The sequence below is a fragment of the Serinus canaria genome, chromosome 6, assembly GCF_022539315.1.
Source record: "Serinus canaria isolate serCan28SL12 chromosome 6, serCan2020, whole genome shotgun sequence".
Taxonomy (NCBI): domain Eukaryota; kingdom Metazoa; phylum Chordata; class Aves; order Passeriformes; family Fringillidae; genus Serinus; species Serinus canaria.
Window position 1 is genome coordinate 3124444 of NC_066320.1, and position 15950 is coordinate 3140393.

At 48.6% G+C, this 15950-nt stretch overlaps 1 protein-coding gene and 1 long non-coding RNA gene across 15 annotated transcripts in view; one reads left to right on the forward strand and one right to left on the reverse strand.

Moving 5' to 3' along the window:
* The window catches only part of LOC108963410 (uncharacterized), a 17061-nt gene continuing 1111 nt past the window's right edge, over window positions 1-15950 (forward strand). Inside the window, exons 1-4 of one of the 6 annotated variants that reach the window (XR_007777932.1) lie at window positions 1-132; window positions 594-737; window positions 3866-3988; window positions 12365-14268. This is a non-coding gene — a long non-coding RNA (uncharacterized LOC108963410). The other 5 variants (XR_007777933.1, XR_007777930.1, XR_007777928.1 and 2 more) reach the window with 5 other exon arrangements.
* Window positions 6694-15950, reverse strand: part of P4HA1 (prolyl 4-hydroxylase subunit alpha 1) — a 27019-nt gene continuing 17762 nt past the window's right edge. For 4 of the 9 annotated variants that reach the window (XM_030240878.2, XM_050976497.1, XM_050976494.1 and 1 more), the window contains 6 exons: window positions 10977-11076; window positions 10022-10075; window positions 8785-8850; window positions 8296-8364; window positions 7488-7656; window positions 6694-7013 (listed from right to left, as the gene is read on the reverse strand). In XM_030240878.2, coding sequence (XP_030096738.2) covers window positions 6943-7013; window positions 7488-7656; window positions 8296-8364; window positions 8785-8850; window positions 10022-10075; window positions 10977-11076 — 529 coding nt within the window. In that variant the 3' untranslated portion in view covers window positions 6694-6942. Of the gene's footprint in view, window positions 7014-7487; window positions 7657-8295; window positions 8365-8784; window positions 8851-9907; window positions 9962-10021; window positions 10076-10976; window positions 11077-15950 lie in introns of all 9 variants that reach the window. The other 5 variants (XM_050976498.1, XM_050976495.1, XM_050976500.1 and 2 more) reach the window with 3 other exon arrangements.

The following is a 15950-nucleotide window of genomic DNA, read 5'->3' on the forward strand; positions in this document are numbered from 1 at the left end:
TTGCTCCTAGCAAATCCCAGGGGCCCACGGAGCCTCGGAGGGGTTGATCCAGCAGCTTGGAGAAGTTTGGGACAAACACTACATCCAGGGCATTCCTTGGCATCACCTCCAGTTCCAGGATCAGTGTGGTAGGTGAGTACTGCCTTTGATGTGGCTGATGTTATAGGGCTGGTTGTTACAGCTCCTGTGTAATGTAAATTAAACCTGTAATGTAAATTAAATTAAATGTAGCACAGGTGACCCAGGAGGAAAGGTTGGCACTGAGACCTGAGCCAGGGAATGGGTGGTGGGGCAGCAGCCCCTCCTGGCTCTGGGGTGGGACAGGCCTGCCAGGACCCAGAGGCCTGCTGAGCTGGTGGAGGCTTCAAAGTTGCTCATTAAAAAGAAAGCAACCAAATGAATACCAACAGCAAAAGACAAAGCAAACCACTCACAAAGAATAGAGAAAGGAAATGGTGTGGGAAGGTTCTGGCTGCTCTTAGAAAGCTTTTCAGATGTGCCCCAGCACAGCACTGCCTCTCAGGAGGAGCTGGGCTGCATTTCAAATCTATGCCAAACACAAATGCAAATTCTGGCATTTTATTGCTTTGTAGAAGGTTTAGCCCCGCTGCATTGCAGCTTCTGAAGGGCCAGAGCTCCATGGCACTGCCCGTGTCTCTGCACATGGCTCTGGGTGATCAGCTCCAGATGTGGAATAAGGAGGAGGAACCACAGCCAAGTCTTGGTTTCTTAGACAGGTAAGTCAGAGAAGTGGGGAAGGGAGCAAACAAGCTGGTTAGTGCCTCTGCTGTGCAATGGTGTGGAGCCAGAGGCAGCTGCTGCCTGCTTGTTCCACCTGTTCTGAGGCCCAGTCTGCCAGGGCTGACTTTTGGGTGAGGGGACACTTAGGAGCTCCCAGGAGAACCTCAAACCAGCTTTGCCTTTGGAGAGATAAACCCAGATGCAGAGAACACTGGGAAAGGGAGGTTGACAGCTTGGGAATAGTCCAATCCTTGCCCCAAGTAAGCCTTTTGTGACATCTGTGTCACCCCTGGCACATGGCAGAGGGGGTGCTGGGGAAGTGAGGACTTCCCTGCAGGAGCACTGGAGGGCTTGGGCCTCTCCTGTTGTTCAGACCATGCTGGGGACTGCTCTGTCAGTCATGGGTGGAAATGGTCCCTGGAATTTGTTGTCAGTGCCCCAGTGCAGGGCAAACTGGATTCAAGAGTCCCACACTGAATCCTGCAGTGAGTGGAGCCTTTGGTGTCTCTGCTGGTTCAGTCCCTGCCCTGCCTGACACTCCAGTTCACAGTCCCAGTGCTCCCAGCCTTTGCCAACTGCCTGGCAGAAATTAATGTAAAAAAGAGCAAACCAGCTATTGGGGACTAGCTTGGAAATGTGTAAGAGCCTCTGGGTGTCTGTGCCTGGTGTCCTGCCTTTATGTAGAGCCTTTTAGGGTTGTTCTGGAGGCAGTTTCATAACACAGCTTTCTTTGTCATCCCTCGGTCCCTGCTGACTGATCCATGTCCTGCTAAAGGCAGAGAAAGAGGAAAAAAATGCTGGCAGGACTGCAGAGGAGGCAAACCACAGGGAATGTGGCATGAGCAGGGCATGCAGCCTGGAGCTGGTGGCTCTGGAGCATCCGGGCTGTTTGCAAAATCAATCGGAATTGGGAAAGCAGAACAGGGCGGGGAGGGAGCAGCTGCCAGAGGGCAGAGCCTGGGTAAAGAGGAGTCAGAAACTTGCCTGTTAGTCACTGGTCCCGAAGCAAAGGTTGGTGAGTAAAAAGCTGTTTAACTGCTTTTCCAAAACGTGGCAGCCCCTTTGCCCTGCCCCGGGGATGAGCCACTCTCCTTCCTTCCTTCCTTCTGCTTCCTTCCTTCCTTCCCTCCCCGAGCCAATCTCCTGAGAGCTTTTCAGTCCAGCTGCAAATATCTCGGTTGCACCCAGACTGCAAGATCTAAAGAGCAGGAAAAATGTAGTATTGGGTAAAAGTGACCTCCAGTTTTCCCTCGGGGGGTGGCTCAGCAGCTGCAGCAGTGGATGTGCACAGTGGGACCCCGCCAGACCCCTCTGGCCTGCCTTTGACCCACTGCAGTTACCAAAACCCCTTCCCTGTGCCAGCTTTTCTCTCTCTGAAGATTTAAGGGGTGCACGGTGGTGAACTCTGACAACTGCTCCCTGAACCTGGCGCTGACCTCGGCACAGGCAGCTCCTGCCTGCGTGCATTCATTCCTGCCTCCGTAATGCTCAAATATAGCGCGGCCCGGGCCGCGGTGAGTCACGCGTTCCCGGGACACTGCGGGCTCTTGGCAGCGCTCCTGGGCTGCGAGGGAGAGGGGACTACACCCGTCCTGTCCCTGCGCTCCTGTGGCAATGAGCCCCATCCCAGATGGAGCTGGAAAAGCCCTCTTGGCTCCGCATCAGGAGCCGAGCTGCAGCTCCTGTGCTGCAGCTCCTGTGCTGCGTTCCTCCTTCCCAGCATGGCTGGCTGTGCCAGCATCCTGCCCGTGCCACTCTGCTGGGGAGGACGTGGGATGGAGGGACCGAGCTCCTTTTCCACCGGCTTTGGCTGGCTCGGAAAGCTGCTGGTAGATGTTTAGAGGCAGCTGGTGGCTCAGGTTAGTGGGTGATCCGTGGCTGTTCCAAAGCCCAGATGAGTCACTGATTATGGGGAGGAGAGCTGCGGGTCGATGGTGAAATCCCCGAGTCCTCCGAGCCAGGTCAGAGTCCGGCAGCCGGGAGAGGCTGGGTGAGGTGGTTAAAGACCCCCTCCCTAATGGGGCCCAGCTCAAGTGTGTGGGCAGGTCCAATCTCTCCAGGAGGCCCTGGGCAGGTCCCTTGTGCTGCCTTCCCCCAGCCTAGGACAGGGTTCTGCCCCTCTGCCCTGCTCAGGTGAGACCCCACCTGCAGAGCTGCCCCAGCCCTGGGACCAGCAGAGGAGGGACCTGGATCTGCTGGGGAGAGCCCAGGGAAGGCACCAGGATGAGCAGAGGGATGGAGCAGCTCTGCTGGGAGGAAAGGCTGGGAGAGCTGGGATTGTTCAGCCTAGAAAAGAAAACTGCAGAGATCTCAGAGCCCCTTCCAGTGCCTATAGGGGCTCCAGGACAGCTGGAGAAGGGCTGGAGTGGCAGGACAAGGGAGAAGGGCATCAAGCTGACAGAGGGCAGGGATAGATGGGGATATTGGGAAGAAATTTGCATTGTGAGGGTGGTGAGGCCCTGAGGAGGCTGCCCAGAGGAACTGTGGCTGCCCCTGGATCCCTGGAAGTGTCCCAGCCTATGTTGGACAAGGCCTGGGATAGTGAAAGGCATCCTTCCCCATGGCAGGGGGTGGAACTAGATGAGTTTAAGTACCTTCCAACCCAAACCATTCTGGGATTCCATGATCCTGTCACACCCTTTCCTTCCTCTTCCTCTGACACTGACAGGCCTTTCTCCCTATCTCTGACCTTTCCCTGCCTGTTCAGCTGCAGCTGCTCTGGTCCTTACCCTTGCTGGGCTCCTCCCGTGCTGGTGACCCCCATGGTCACCTTTCACTGCAGCTGTGCCAGAAGAGCCCCAGGGGCCCAGGTAGGATGGTGGGAAGTCACTGGCTGGGGTGGGACAGGGCTGATCCAGAGCCCTTCCTTCCTCCCAGGCCTGTCTTGGCAGGGGCAGGGCAGCAGCTCAGCAGCACAGGGTGGGTGGGCATGAACCCCATCACCGTTCCAAAATCAAACAGTGCTGCTGCTCTTCAGGCTTACTGCAAATGTGTGCTGACATCAGCTGTGTAGGGGCAGTGCCCTCCCTACCTGCAAGCCGAGACCTCCATGGCCAGCACACAGCTCCCTTCCACAGGCAAAAGGATCCAAGCCTCTCAGCAGCCCCTGCTGTGCTTTTTGCAGGTTCCTGATGATGGGAATCAAGCACGAGCTCCACTGCACTGCAAGGTGAAGCCCAGAGATGGCTGAGGTGTACAGAGCCCAGAGGTTTTGGTCATGGAAGAGGCCAGCCTGACCTTCTCACATGTGAGTTTATTGTGCTGTTTAAGTCTCTGGTGCTCTCTTCCCCTCCCTAGAACCATTCCAGGGTAAGTGGTTGTTTGACCTTCTGGCTTCACAAAATAGATCTGCCAGCCCTGGAAAAGGGACCCTCAGCAGCTGACCCTGCTTTCAGCCCAGTATTATCTGCCCTCCCCTCTTGCAGCCCTTTAGTGCTGTGTGCTCCCAGTAGAGACACAGAATTTAGTGTTGAACAGGAATTTGGGGTAGGAGCAGCTCCTGCACCTGCCCAGTGAGATGGTGAAGGGAAACAGAGGAGCTTGGTTTCCACAAATGGTGATAAAACTCTGGTGATAAAGCTCTGTGTGATCAGATTTATAGCAGCCACATAGGAGGACAGTTGGTTGTGGAGGATTTCTCACTGCTAATGGCAGTGGCTTTTATTTTAAGCCTGTTCACTTTTTTTTTTTTACATTAAAAATTTTATTACAAAAAAATGTAACAGTAAGGCAGTTGTCAGTCACTGTGAGCCCAGACAGTTTTCAATCATGTTTAATACAAAACTAGATTCACACAGGAGCCACACTGGGGATCCAAAAGCCCTCTGAGAAATGATGGGATAAGGCAGAAGCAGCAGCACCACTGTAATCCCTTACACAGTCAGTGTTGGATGCATGGACACCACTGCAGTGGAGGGAGAGGAAATAGGGATTGTCTGCAGTTTAAAAATCTAAGCCAACCCTGTTGTCATAATCTGGAACATTCCTGATGTGTCCCAGCAGACTGGAGATTGAATTTTGAGAGATTGTTTTTTTTCTTTAACCAAGTAAAATGTTCTACTGCCAAAAGGAGAAAATTCTTTCCTGAAGAATTACCTGTGAGTGGTTCACTGCTTTAAAAAGTCGTGCACCAGAACATTTGTACTCCCCAAGCACTGCCTGAGACTGATGCTGTTTAACACTGGAGTACTCACTGGTACTGAGGTGAGGGAGGGAACTGGAGAGCAAAATTCTCCAGCTCTGGCTTTTTTCCATGCTTTGGTGACTGTTGAACAGAGATGGGACAGCAAGAGCAGATGCAGGTGTCTTCCACACCAGTTCCTGATGGCAATACAGGCATTTTGTTTTGTGCTCCTTTACTAGGTAGGACTGGCTTCCCTACAAGCATTTGTGGATGCCCCAAAGGCAGAATTCCCAACTGTTCCCACGGTTCATTGTCCCCTTTCACCTGCAGGGATGTGGTGGGAGGTACCTGCAGCCATGGTTACCTTTTTGGAGCTCAACAAACTAAGAGATGGGAAAGAAAAAAGAAAGAATCATGGATAGGAAGAGAGACAGATGAAAAAGTGAGAAAACTCAGGTAGGCACCAATCTTATGGGTTTGGGGTTTTTAAAATTATTACAATTTGGTGCTCAAAGATCAGCTCTGCTAACACAGTTCTGGGGTGAATTTATTTAGATCAGCTCCTGCTCTTGGTAAATGAGCAGTGCAGATGTGAGGTGGGACTGTGCAGACTTTGTGTTCTCACTTTATGGATGGACCTTGTTTTCCAGCTGCCAAAAGCCAGGCAAAATTCAGGAAGGTGCAGGGCTAAGGAGGGGCAGTTCTGTGGGTCCCACTGCTACCAGGCTCAGTAGAAATTTAACAATTAATTTCCAGCAAAGACCTTTTAAAGTGTCTTCTGAAAGTATGCAGTTCTTCCAACTATAGTACCTTAAACTGCATTCCCAGTAATCCAGAGGTATTTCTAGCACATTTAACAATAGGTTTTGTACATTTTGGCTCAACTGTCAAGATTTTATTGAGGCAGAAAATCCAATTAACCAAAATTGGAATTTTTCCCTTGGTAAAGACTTCAGGCTTGACCCCTAAATCAGTAAAATCATCATCATCCAGAAAATTGGACTGTTTAGGTAGAGGCAGGTGCAGCTTCAATTTTTGTCCTCATGCTAGTGAGATATTTGGATATTTTGCTAAAAATCCTGCTGTGGAAGGGAAAGGGTTCAGGAAAGTGAGCCTGCATCTAAAAAAGGTTCAGGACTATAAATAGGCTGAGAGTTTCTCCTGAAACCTCGAGAGCTGGGAGGAGGATGAGGGCAGGGAGCATTCTGTGAGGACTCTGTGTTACCTCAGCACCTGAAGTCTCAGAACCAATTTGAAATTCCAGTGTCCTAAGGCACGACAATTTTGATTAATAAAGGTGGGAACATCCCCATCCCCACTGCCTGAGGAGCAGAGGGAAGAGCTGGCTGCCAGGACAGAACAAAAGCAGCATTTGTTCTTGTGGACAAACATTGCAGAAGAGGAGGGGAGATGGGCTGTGGGTGTTCCCAGGCTGCTCTGACACTGTGGATGCATCCTGACTCTGCCTGTGGAACTGCTGGCTCATGTGGTCAAGATTCACAGCCAAATTCTCCACACAGGCTGAGAAGGAAGACAAGTTTAAAAAGTGGAGCTTTTGTGGAAGTGAAAAACCAGGCTAGAACATGCTAATAACCTGTCTTTCAGCAAAGTAAACCTGCAGTGGTCAGGCACTCTAGGAAAGCAGAGAGTCAAGTGTCTGGGAATTGAGGAATGGGAAAGGGTTTAATTCAGCATTCCTTAGAAGGGAGCCCTCCCAGGCAATGATCCTGCCCTAAGCCTGGCAGGTGTGAGGAGGACTCCAGACAACTCCTGGCTGCCCACACTGCTCAGAGGGATGATGGTGACAGGAACACCACACACAACACCACTGGAAGTTGTGGCCCTCATCTGTATTTATCTGTATTTTGTCCTTTTTTTTTTTTTCAGTAACACTTGTCAACCTCGGTATTTTCTGTTGATAAACCTTGGGGGGGGATTTGGAGGGAACCAAAAGCACGTTTGTCCTGTCCACAGCTGAGCTGGGTGGGGTGAACCTGTAGTGGAGTGTTTGTTAGTCAGTTGTAAACTGGCAGGAGTGTGCAGCTGCACCCCCTGAGTGCTCAGGAGCCCGGGCTGCCTCATTCCAGCTCCGATAACGTGCACGGCCGGCGGAACTCCTGCCCCCGCTCGTGGAGCCACTTATTGGAGACTGCAAAGACACAAAGGCACTGCATCACTGCACAGCTCAGCTCCTCTTCTGCTGAAGCTAAATGTGCTCTAGGCCAGCTTCTGGTTAAGCACAGGATTATCTTAATTTTCTAAAGGGTTTTAGTCACAGAACGGTTTGGGGTGGAAGGGGCCTTAAAAGACTCTCTCATTCCAACCCCACTGCCATGCACAAATCTATGAAGTTAGTCTAATAAAAATAACCAACCAACCAAAAACCCTTCCAGTATGGCTGCAAAGCTACAAAAACTCTTAAAGTAGACATAGTATTAATTTCCTTTATACACATAATGAAATATGCTACTATATAAAATATATTTAACATAAAGAGAGCTATGAGGTAAAGTAAATTAACTATGTTTCTTTACAAAGAATGCCATTTCTGAAGTCCAAAGGAAAAATAAAGCCAAGCCACCCCCCAGCAGAGCCCAGACTCAGGTCAGAGGCAGGTACTCACCCCATTTATTCCCCACTAGCACCGGGCAGGCCGCGTGCCGCGTGCTGTAATCGCCTTCTCCACTCGGGAAGAGATTGTACCAGAGCACAGCTGTACCCTGGGAACGGCAGGAACACTCAGCCCTGTGCTCTGTACCACAGCAGAGATTGTACCAGAACACAGCTGTACCCTGGGAATGGCAGGGACACTCAGCCCTGTGCTCTGTACCACACACAGAGATTGTACCAGAGCACAGCTGTACCCTGGGAATGGCAGGGACACTCAGCCCTGTGCTCTGTACCACAACACACTAAGGCAAAGGTAGGTGCATTTGTATTTCAGAGCCTCCTTTTAAACTGCAGGCTCTTCTCCATATTCTTATTCTTAGGGAAAAGTCTCCTTTGACTTATTGTATGTCTGTATACTTGGCTCTTAATTTATTTTTTAATCCTAAGCCAGTTTCATTTAACTCCAGTTAAGAAAGCCAAGATTGTTTACTAAAGCTGAGCAGCAGGCCAGTAAAGGCAAACCTGGCTTGAAGGAAAAAACTGACAAGAGAATTTCTTACAGATGCCTCAAGACTAAACCAACTCAGAGATTTGAGTATTTTCACACTATGTTTTGCAGTATTTAAGTGTTTTGCACTTGCATCCACACATGGGTCCTTGGAATCACCAGCAAAGCTCCAGTTGCTGCACTTAAGGAAAATCACAGCACTGTTCTGACAGCACAGAGGTGCTTACAGTTATTTGAAAGGTTCATTTTCAAGCTCTGTTCTGTGTGGGTAGTGGGGAGGAGTGGATTTTTCTGCTGGATCAATCCTGCTCACCTTTCTTGGCCAAACGCTGGCTCCCACTTCAGGGAAGACCGTGGCTCCCCCTGCTGACACATCACTCATCTGAACAGGTGGGGAAGGACAGGTGAGTTCAGGCTGAGAAAATCTCACTTTTTAGTGAAAGTGAAGTTCAATTTTGACATAAATCCCTGAAGAAGGCCAAACCCCCCCTGTTCCCAGTGCAGTCCCAGCCTTGTCCCTCCCACTTGAATGTCAAGGCAGTGAACATGCTGTAAACACTGATGCAGATACAAAAATAAACAGGCAGGCAAATAATTTAAGCTAATGCTCAAATTTGGGGGGAAAATCCTCCTTAAGACACATGGAAGAACCACAAAGTCTGAGTAAGAAGACCCCCCCCATATGCATTACCCCAAAGTTAGTGGCAAGTCCCTTCAGTAAAAAAGAATGAAAGAAAAGCAGAATGAAATCATTCCATGGCATAGAATATACAGTGACAGATGGAAGAAATGTATCACTTACATAAAACAACCAAGTAGCAATTCTGTTGCCTGTTCCCAATTCTTTAAAAGCATCTGGCTCATCTTTCTGTGAACAAAAGCAGGCAGATTCCATCAGCATTTCTTTTTGGTTGCTGAGAGCAGCCAATGACACACAGCTGCTGAGCCAGCAGCACAGAACAGACTCATGCAGAAGAATTAATCCAACCCCTCGATTTGGAAGGAGGGGAGGAATGCAACAGGAGTGAATCTATCAATTTAAATAAACCAGGCACTTTGAAATTCTGTAGGACAGGGAGGGAGGGCATTAAGCCCAGATTTCTAATGGGTAACAACAACTGTGCTGTCTGAGGCTGAGGCTATAAATCCTCCTCACAGCAAACTGAATTATTTAATTACACTCATCCCCCTTGTCCTTGGCAGCAGCCAGGGCAGCTCTCAGTCCCAGGGTCAGCTGGACACTTCCCTGCCACACTCCACTCTGGATTCCAGCTGGGAAGCAGGGACGAAGCCTCAGTGACAAACCAGGCAACTAAGAGGTGTCCAGCACTCAACTTACAAGAATGAACCCCATTTTGATGACTTTTGATACCAACTTCTGTCACACCTCTGTTTTTAAACCTACCCCCTGTGACCACAGTTTGTGTGCACTGAAATTCCAGCAACTGTTACTCCTGGAAACAACCCCAGTGTTTCCAAACAAAACCTGTTAAACACTTGCAATGCCTTGGAGCAGGTGCTTACAGAGCAGAGATCCTGATTCAGAATTGGTGGCTGGGACTGGCAGGGTTAAGGTTAATCTGAAGGGGTTAAACCACACAGAATTATGCCCAGTAAATAACCAACTGAATTTCAGCAGTCTGCAATTTAAGCTGGAATAAAACAGGTGGGGAATTTAAATCCAATTAAAAAATTAAGGACAGTGAGATAAGACTTTTTCCAGTTGTCAAGAGTCTGCTGGCACTCAGCTTACAGGCAGCAACCTCCACAGGTTCAGCTGGTGGTTTAGAGGGCTTTCTCCACGGACATGGATTAGGAAAGTGGAAGAGCTACAAAATTTAATAGACATGGAAGAACAGAGAGTGTGCCCCAGCCCAGAGGCCCAGGCTTCACCAGGTCTAGCTCTCCTCCAGCTCTTTACTTGCCCGTGCAAAGTCAAAGTGGGGCTCATACTGTCCTCCCACTCCATAATTTGCCACCTGAAAAAGAGAAACACAGCGCTTGTGAAGAAGAAAGAGTGAAGACAAAGCAGGACTTACCCTTCCAAAATCAAAATGAGGCTCATACTGGCCTCCTACGCCGTAGTTGGCTACCTACAGTGGGAGGAGAAGCACAGGATCTAGTAAATCAGTCTTTAGCCAGGCAAGAGTTTGGCTGTCAGCTACAGCCTTTGCAGAGATGAAGTTTAAACACCAAGCCCCAGGAAATGTCAAGCCTCTGTCAGCAGCAGGAGCACATCCATGAGTGGCACTGTAGGATGCTCCAGGTAAGAATCTGGTGCTGCCCAGGGCAGAAAAGAATTTTTCTTCTACAGAAAACTTTTCAGCCTCTCTCCAAAATGGTATCACGGTGCTTTTACATCATCACATTGAAACCACTTTTTGACCTGAATTGACTGTGTCAATAAAGAGGGTTCCCTGTCCTTCTTGCCAATTGGTTATAAAAAAATAACATCAATTTTCCACCAGATCCTTGGCCATTTTATCACCAGGACAGAGTGACAAGGAGCACAGCAGGTTTAGAAGTACTTTGTGGGTGTCCTGCTTTCTAGGTACTCGTGCTCTGCTCACAGTCAGTGAGGCAGCTGCTCATTTAAAGACCTCAGGCAAATAAACAAAAGCACTTCTAAATTGCAGTTTACTCAAATTACACACACAGCCAGTGTTTCCCACATCCCAGGGACACCAGACACTCTGGTGGCCTCCACTGAATTAACTTTTAACTGCCTCCAACAGCAGCAAAGTCTGACCCTGTGGCCATGAAACTCAGTTTATTTGACTAAATAAAAAGGAACTACACATCCAGAGTTTCAGTTATCACTGTTTCCTCCAGCCCCAAAAAGCCATTTCACACTGAACCGCTACTCTGCAAAGACAACTTTCTCTCCCCCTCTGTAAATAAATGAGATTTTTGTGGCCATCTCACCTGAGCAAGCACAAGAGGTGCTGAAATGGTGAGTGGCACACCCAGCACCAAACCCAAGCTGCCACTTACCTGCAGCTCCTCTGCAGTGGAGACATCCAGCCCTGTGAGGTCCTGGATCCTGGTGTTGATGCGGGACACCACCGGGCTCTCGTAGCCCGAGAGCCAGGCGCTGGGGGGGGACAGTTAGTGACACCTGCCAGCAACAGCACAGCAGCAACACTTGCAGCCACTTGCAATGGGACACTGGTTTTTAGGACTTCTCAAGGATTTTGGTGGCATGACCAGAAGTATTTCCAGGGTGTTACAAACCCCTGAATTTAAGGAATGCATTTCCTAGAAAGAGCGATTCCAGCAGGGGTTTTAGGGAGCTCTGTGACCAAGGGCCTGAATTCCCACACTGGGCTGAAGGAAGTGTTAGAAACAGTGCTTCAAGCTGATTTTTAAACCAGGCACACACAGTTTTTCTCTTACCCCACTCCCAACAGCTCATTCAGCCCCTGGGGTGATGCATTTTGAAGCAAGGTTTGGGAGGGGAGGGGAGGGGAGCAGGTGAGTTACTGTTTCCGTCTGTGTAGCTGGAACTCAGCTCCCCCAAATGTCACACACTCCAGGCCAGCTCTCTGGGAGCTGCCCTTTCTCATCACTTACCCCTGCAGTGCTACTAAAAATCATTCTGAAAACAACCCAATAATGCATTAAATTGAACAACTGCTGTCAGAACAGCCTATTATAACTCTGGTGTTTAGCACGTGCTTCAGGTACACAATGATTTTTAAGGAGGGAGAACCCAAGCTGACCCCCCCCCCCTTTTTTTTTTAATGTGGAAGGTCAGCCTCAGTTCCAAAGGCATCTTTCAGAATGTTTGCTTCCCACTGTATATTAGAGTTTATCCACAGCTGCTCATCTGAGTCATCCCATGCCAGCCACTGCACCTTCATTTTACCCTGGCAGCCCCCTGCACTAACATGGGTGATAATATTGATGATTTGGGGCTTGTTTTCCTCCTTTTTTTTTTGGCAGGAAAATGGAATAGCTATTGCTACCTTTTTTTCTAGCAGCTGACTCAGCTTTGGGCTCAGCAGTGCTTCCTGCTGGACAGAAATCCCTGTGTCCAGAGCTCAGCTGGAAACTATCAGCAGCAGCATCCATGTCATTTTACTCACATCAACCTTCACATCTATACTAAATTAAGTTTTTAGTTTGATTTGCATTTAAAAAAAACCCCATAAATCCCCAAATACTTTGCCTGGGAGGAACAGTAGCATGACACATGACACAAGGCACTGACACAGGTTACAGAATCTCTACGAGTGTTTTTTTGAATGACAGATGAACTATGAGATAAAAGAAATCAGATTTCTCAGGACAGACATGCACAAACACACCCCCAGGCCCATCCACTGCTGAACACTTGTTAGTACCAGGAGGTGTTACAGCACAATCTGCTTTGATTTCAGGTGGCAGAAGGATGCTAAGACATGGATATGAAGCATTCACCAAACAAAAATCCCCAGAAGCAGCCATGCCACACAGCCATGGTGACCAGGTAATGCTCACAAGCAGCCCTAACCTCACGTTTAAGGCACAAGAAGAGCCCCAACACACCCAGCAGCTTCACTGTAGGCCCTCCCTGCCTCTGTCCAGTCTGTTAATAAAGGAAAAAAAACCAAGAAACCCAAAGAAAGACAAACCCAAGCATTCCTGCTCTGTTGGTTATTTAGATGGCAATGAATGCTTCACCAGGGAGAATACTGCAGCCTTTCAGGAAGGGGAGTACTGTATGTATTTTAAAAATCCAATTAACTGCCTCCACATACAAAGCAAGCCTATGAAAGGTGGAGGAACAGGGAATTGGAACCATATTCCAAGTGCCAGCCTGTCTGCTGGGTGCTGAGCAAAACCACAGGGAGGCCTGGAGTGCTGCAGAGTACAGGGGGACTTAACCCTGGAGGTGCCATGCAAGCTGCAGCCATGGCTTTGCCTGGCCACAGAATATTCCAGCTGTCCCACATTCCCTCCTCTGCTGCTGTCCCAGCTTGGTCCCTTGCTGTTAAAAGTCTCTGTCTCATTCAAAACAATTTCTTCACACAAAGTTGGCTTTTTTTCCTGCCCTTGTCTATCAAAAAAAGAGAAAGGCTCCCCTGGCCAGTGGTGCAGGAGATGCAGCATTAACAGCCTTAAACATGCTCAGCAGTTTGTTTTCTTTTAATATTTAAATCCTTCCAGGTTCATTTCATTCTGTCCTATTTGTGACCAGCTGCCACCTCTGAGTCTGTGATGGGCTCCAACAAAACAGGGACAATTCCTGGGAAGCCACAGGCAGGGCAGGTCAAGATATCACTGATTTAGTTCTAGAAGGATTTGGTATTTCCTTAATAACCACCACACAACTCCCCAGTTCCCTGACCACACAAGTCTGGTGTTTTGCTGACCCACTTGGCTTTGTAAAAAGCCATGCCTGAACTGTTATAAAAAATTTAATGCTTCCATTAGTGTGCTGAATTCACACTGAGGGAGCTTTTAACAACTTTTACATGCATCACAAACAGTCAGGAATAATCATATTGACTCATGGAATCAAGACGTGGCTTGGTTGGGAGGGACCTTAAAGCTCATCCCATTGCACTCCCTGCCATGGGCAGGGACACCTTCCACTGTCCCAGGCTGCTCCAAGCCCTGTCCAGCCTGGCCTTGGGCACTGCCAGGGATGGGGACAGCCACAAAATGTCCCATGTTCCTCCCTCTTCTAATTCTGCATGAGGCACCTCAGAGATTCTGAATGGCAGATGCTTTTCCACAGAAATAATTTAAAGACTAAGCAGTACATTAAGGAAAAAACAGACAATTCTCTGGAGCTACTGAACACACAAGAGCACACCTTCCCCAAATCTCATCTGCACTGGTCAGTCTAGGAGAAGACATTACATCCCAACACTACTTCTGGAGGTCACTGGCCATAAAATACTGGGATTTGTGTTTAAAAGCCTTCTAAGCCACACTTGGTGTGCAGAAAAGTACCAGCAGAGACACAACAGGGAGTAAGTAAAAGCCCAGCCTGGTATTTCTGAAGTGGAAACTTTTAGCATTACATGCTGCAAGCTCTGGCTGCCTGCTGGGAGGAGAGGGAAGGGGGAAAAGGGAGTTTTGATCTGTAAAAGCAGTGTGTGAGTGGGTGGGTTTATCCTGGTGCTGCACACACTGGCAAGGTGCCTCCTTTCACAGAGCTGCCACGTCCCACCAAGGGAACAGTAGCTCTCTCAGAGGCAGGAATGCTGTAATTTAGGAGGGCATGTGCTGGGAAGGAATGTTTGGAGGGGGAAAGCAGTCATCTATTAAAAAAATGAAGTGAGCATTTTTTGGTTTTCAGGAGCAATGATTCATCTGGAATCTGAACCAGCTCGAGCAGCTCCAAGGGAAAGATGTTTCTGGCAGTGCAGGAGGGCAGCAGGAACAGCACAGGCCCTCTAAATCAGGCTGGTGGGGGTGGCTTCTGCCTCCCACTCCAGATTTAGGTGTCAAGTTCTCTTGGGAAGTCCATACCCATCCTGCAAATCTGCACATGGAAGAAAGCAAAGGCAGGGGGAAGCAGGAGTTGCACACCTCAAGGCTATTCCTGCCCTCAAAAAATGGCCTTCCCCAACTTCTTGGATGTGTCTCTACAATTTTAATTCCAGTCCAGTGAGGTACTGAATTTAAAAACTTGGAGCTCAATAGAATGTAATTTAATTTCTGAGAGTTCCTTGGGTACATTGGAAGGAAGTCCCACAGTGCCACACTTTTGAGCACCAAACCCCATTAAGAATTTAAGGGTCCCATTCCCCAGGCTCTAGCCTGTTCTTTTTTAATTGGCCTTTCATGTTAGGTGGTGCCTTGTACTATTTTTTCTGACTGTGGCATCTGCACTACCTCAGGGAATAACACTTCCTACTAATGAAAAATCACAACTCAAAAAGTTCACTAAGCCTCATCTGTTTAAATAGGGACCAATTATGCATCCCAATTTCCATCAGTAATCTGGTCACTTTCTCCAATTCCCATCATTAGCACATCAAGTTTGACATGAGGGGATGTTCAAAAGGATGAAGGAGTTTCCTCAGTAAATACTCCAAACCCCACAAGTGAATAAATTAAACCCTCCAAATATGCAGTGACAAATAACCAAGAGAGGTAAGACATGGACAGACTTGAACATTAAAAACAAGAAATAAAAATTAAATGCAACACACGTCCAAAAGGGAGATGAATGTTCCTAAAGTCCCTCCATGGGGTCAGTTTTAAGAAGCAAACATGTAAGAGCTTCCCAGGCAATTTCCAGGATTCCCATTACCTGCACAGGCCAATGAGCACACAGACCTACGTGCTGCAAGGGTGTGAGGCATAAAAAAAAAGTTTTCAACTTTCCGCTAGAGAGGCCTTAAGGACCTTGGCTCCAGTGGTTTTCCAGTTTTCCTGAGACTTATCATCATTCCTGATTCAATCACCTTCCTGTGAGCCCATATTTGGAAGCTTTTACCTTTCTGAAGCAATTCACAGCTAAATTAAAGCCCTTTAGCTCCAGGCCATTCCAAGTTCAGGGGTTTGTCAAAGCAGCTGGAAGAACACTGAGTTTCTATTCAAGCAGCAACTCCCTTCCACCATTCCAACATGGAAATTCCTTAAAATCATCCCCTAGCTTTACTGGGCAGTGCTCCCAGGAATCCCAGCAGCTCCCATCTCTGAGCAAGTGTGGGCACTGAGGAGCAGAGCTGAGCCAGGCAGGTGTCCCATTGCTCTGGGTGCCAGCAGAGCCCCATGCCCACGTTTAGTACGTTAGTCACAGCACACAAGCCATGCTCAGCCAGAGAGGGCACTTCCACCTTGGAATGCCACCACTGACAACCAGTCCCTACTTCTGCAGCCCCGTGATTTGTTAGATGACAACTCAGCTCGCTTGGGCCACTCTCTTTGAAAGAAAGGCTGAAGAATAAGGAGAGTTACACAGAATCCTTGTGCTGCAGCAGCACAGCCCCAGGACACACTTCCTCAGACAAGGAATCCCTTCCC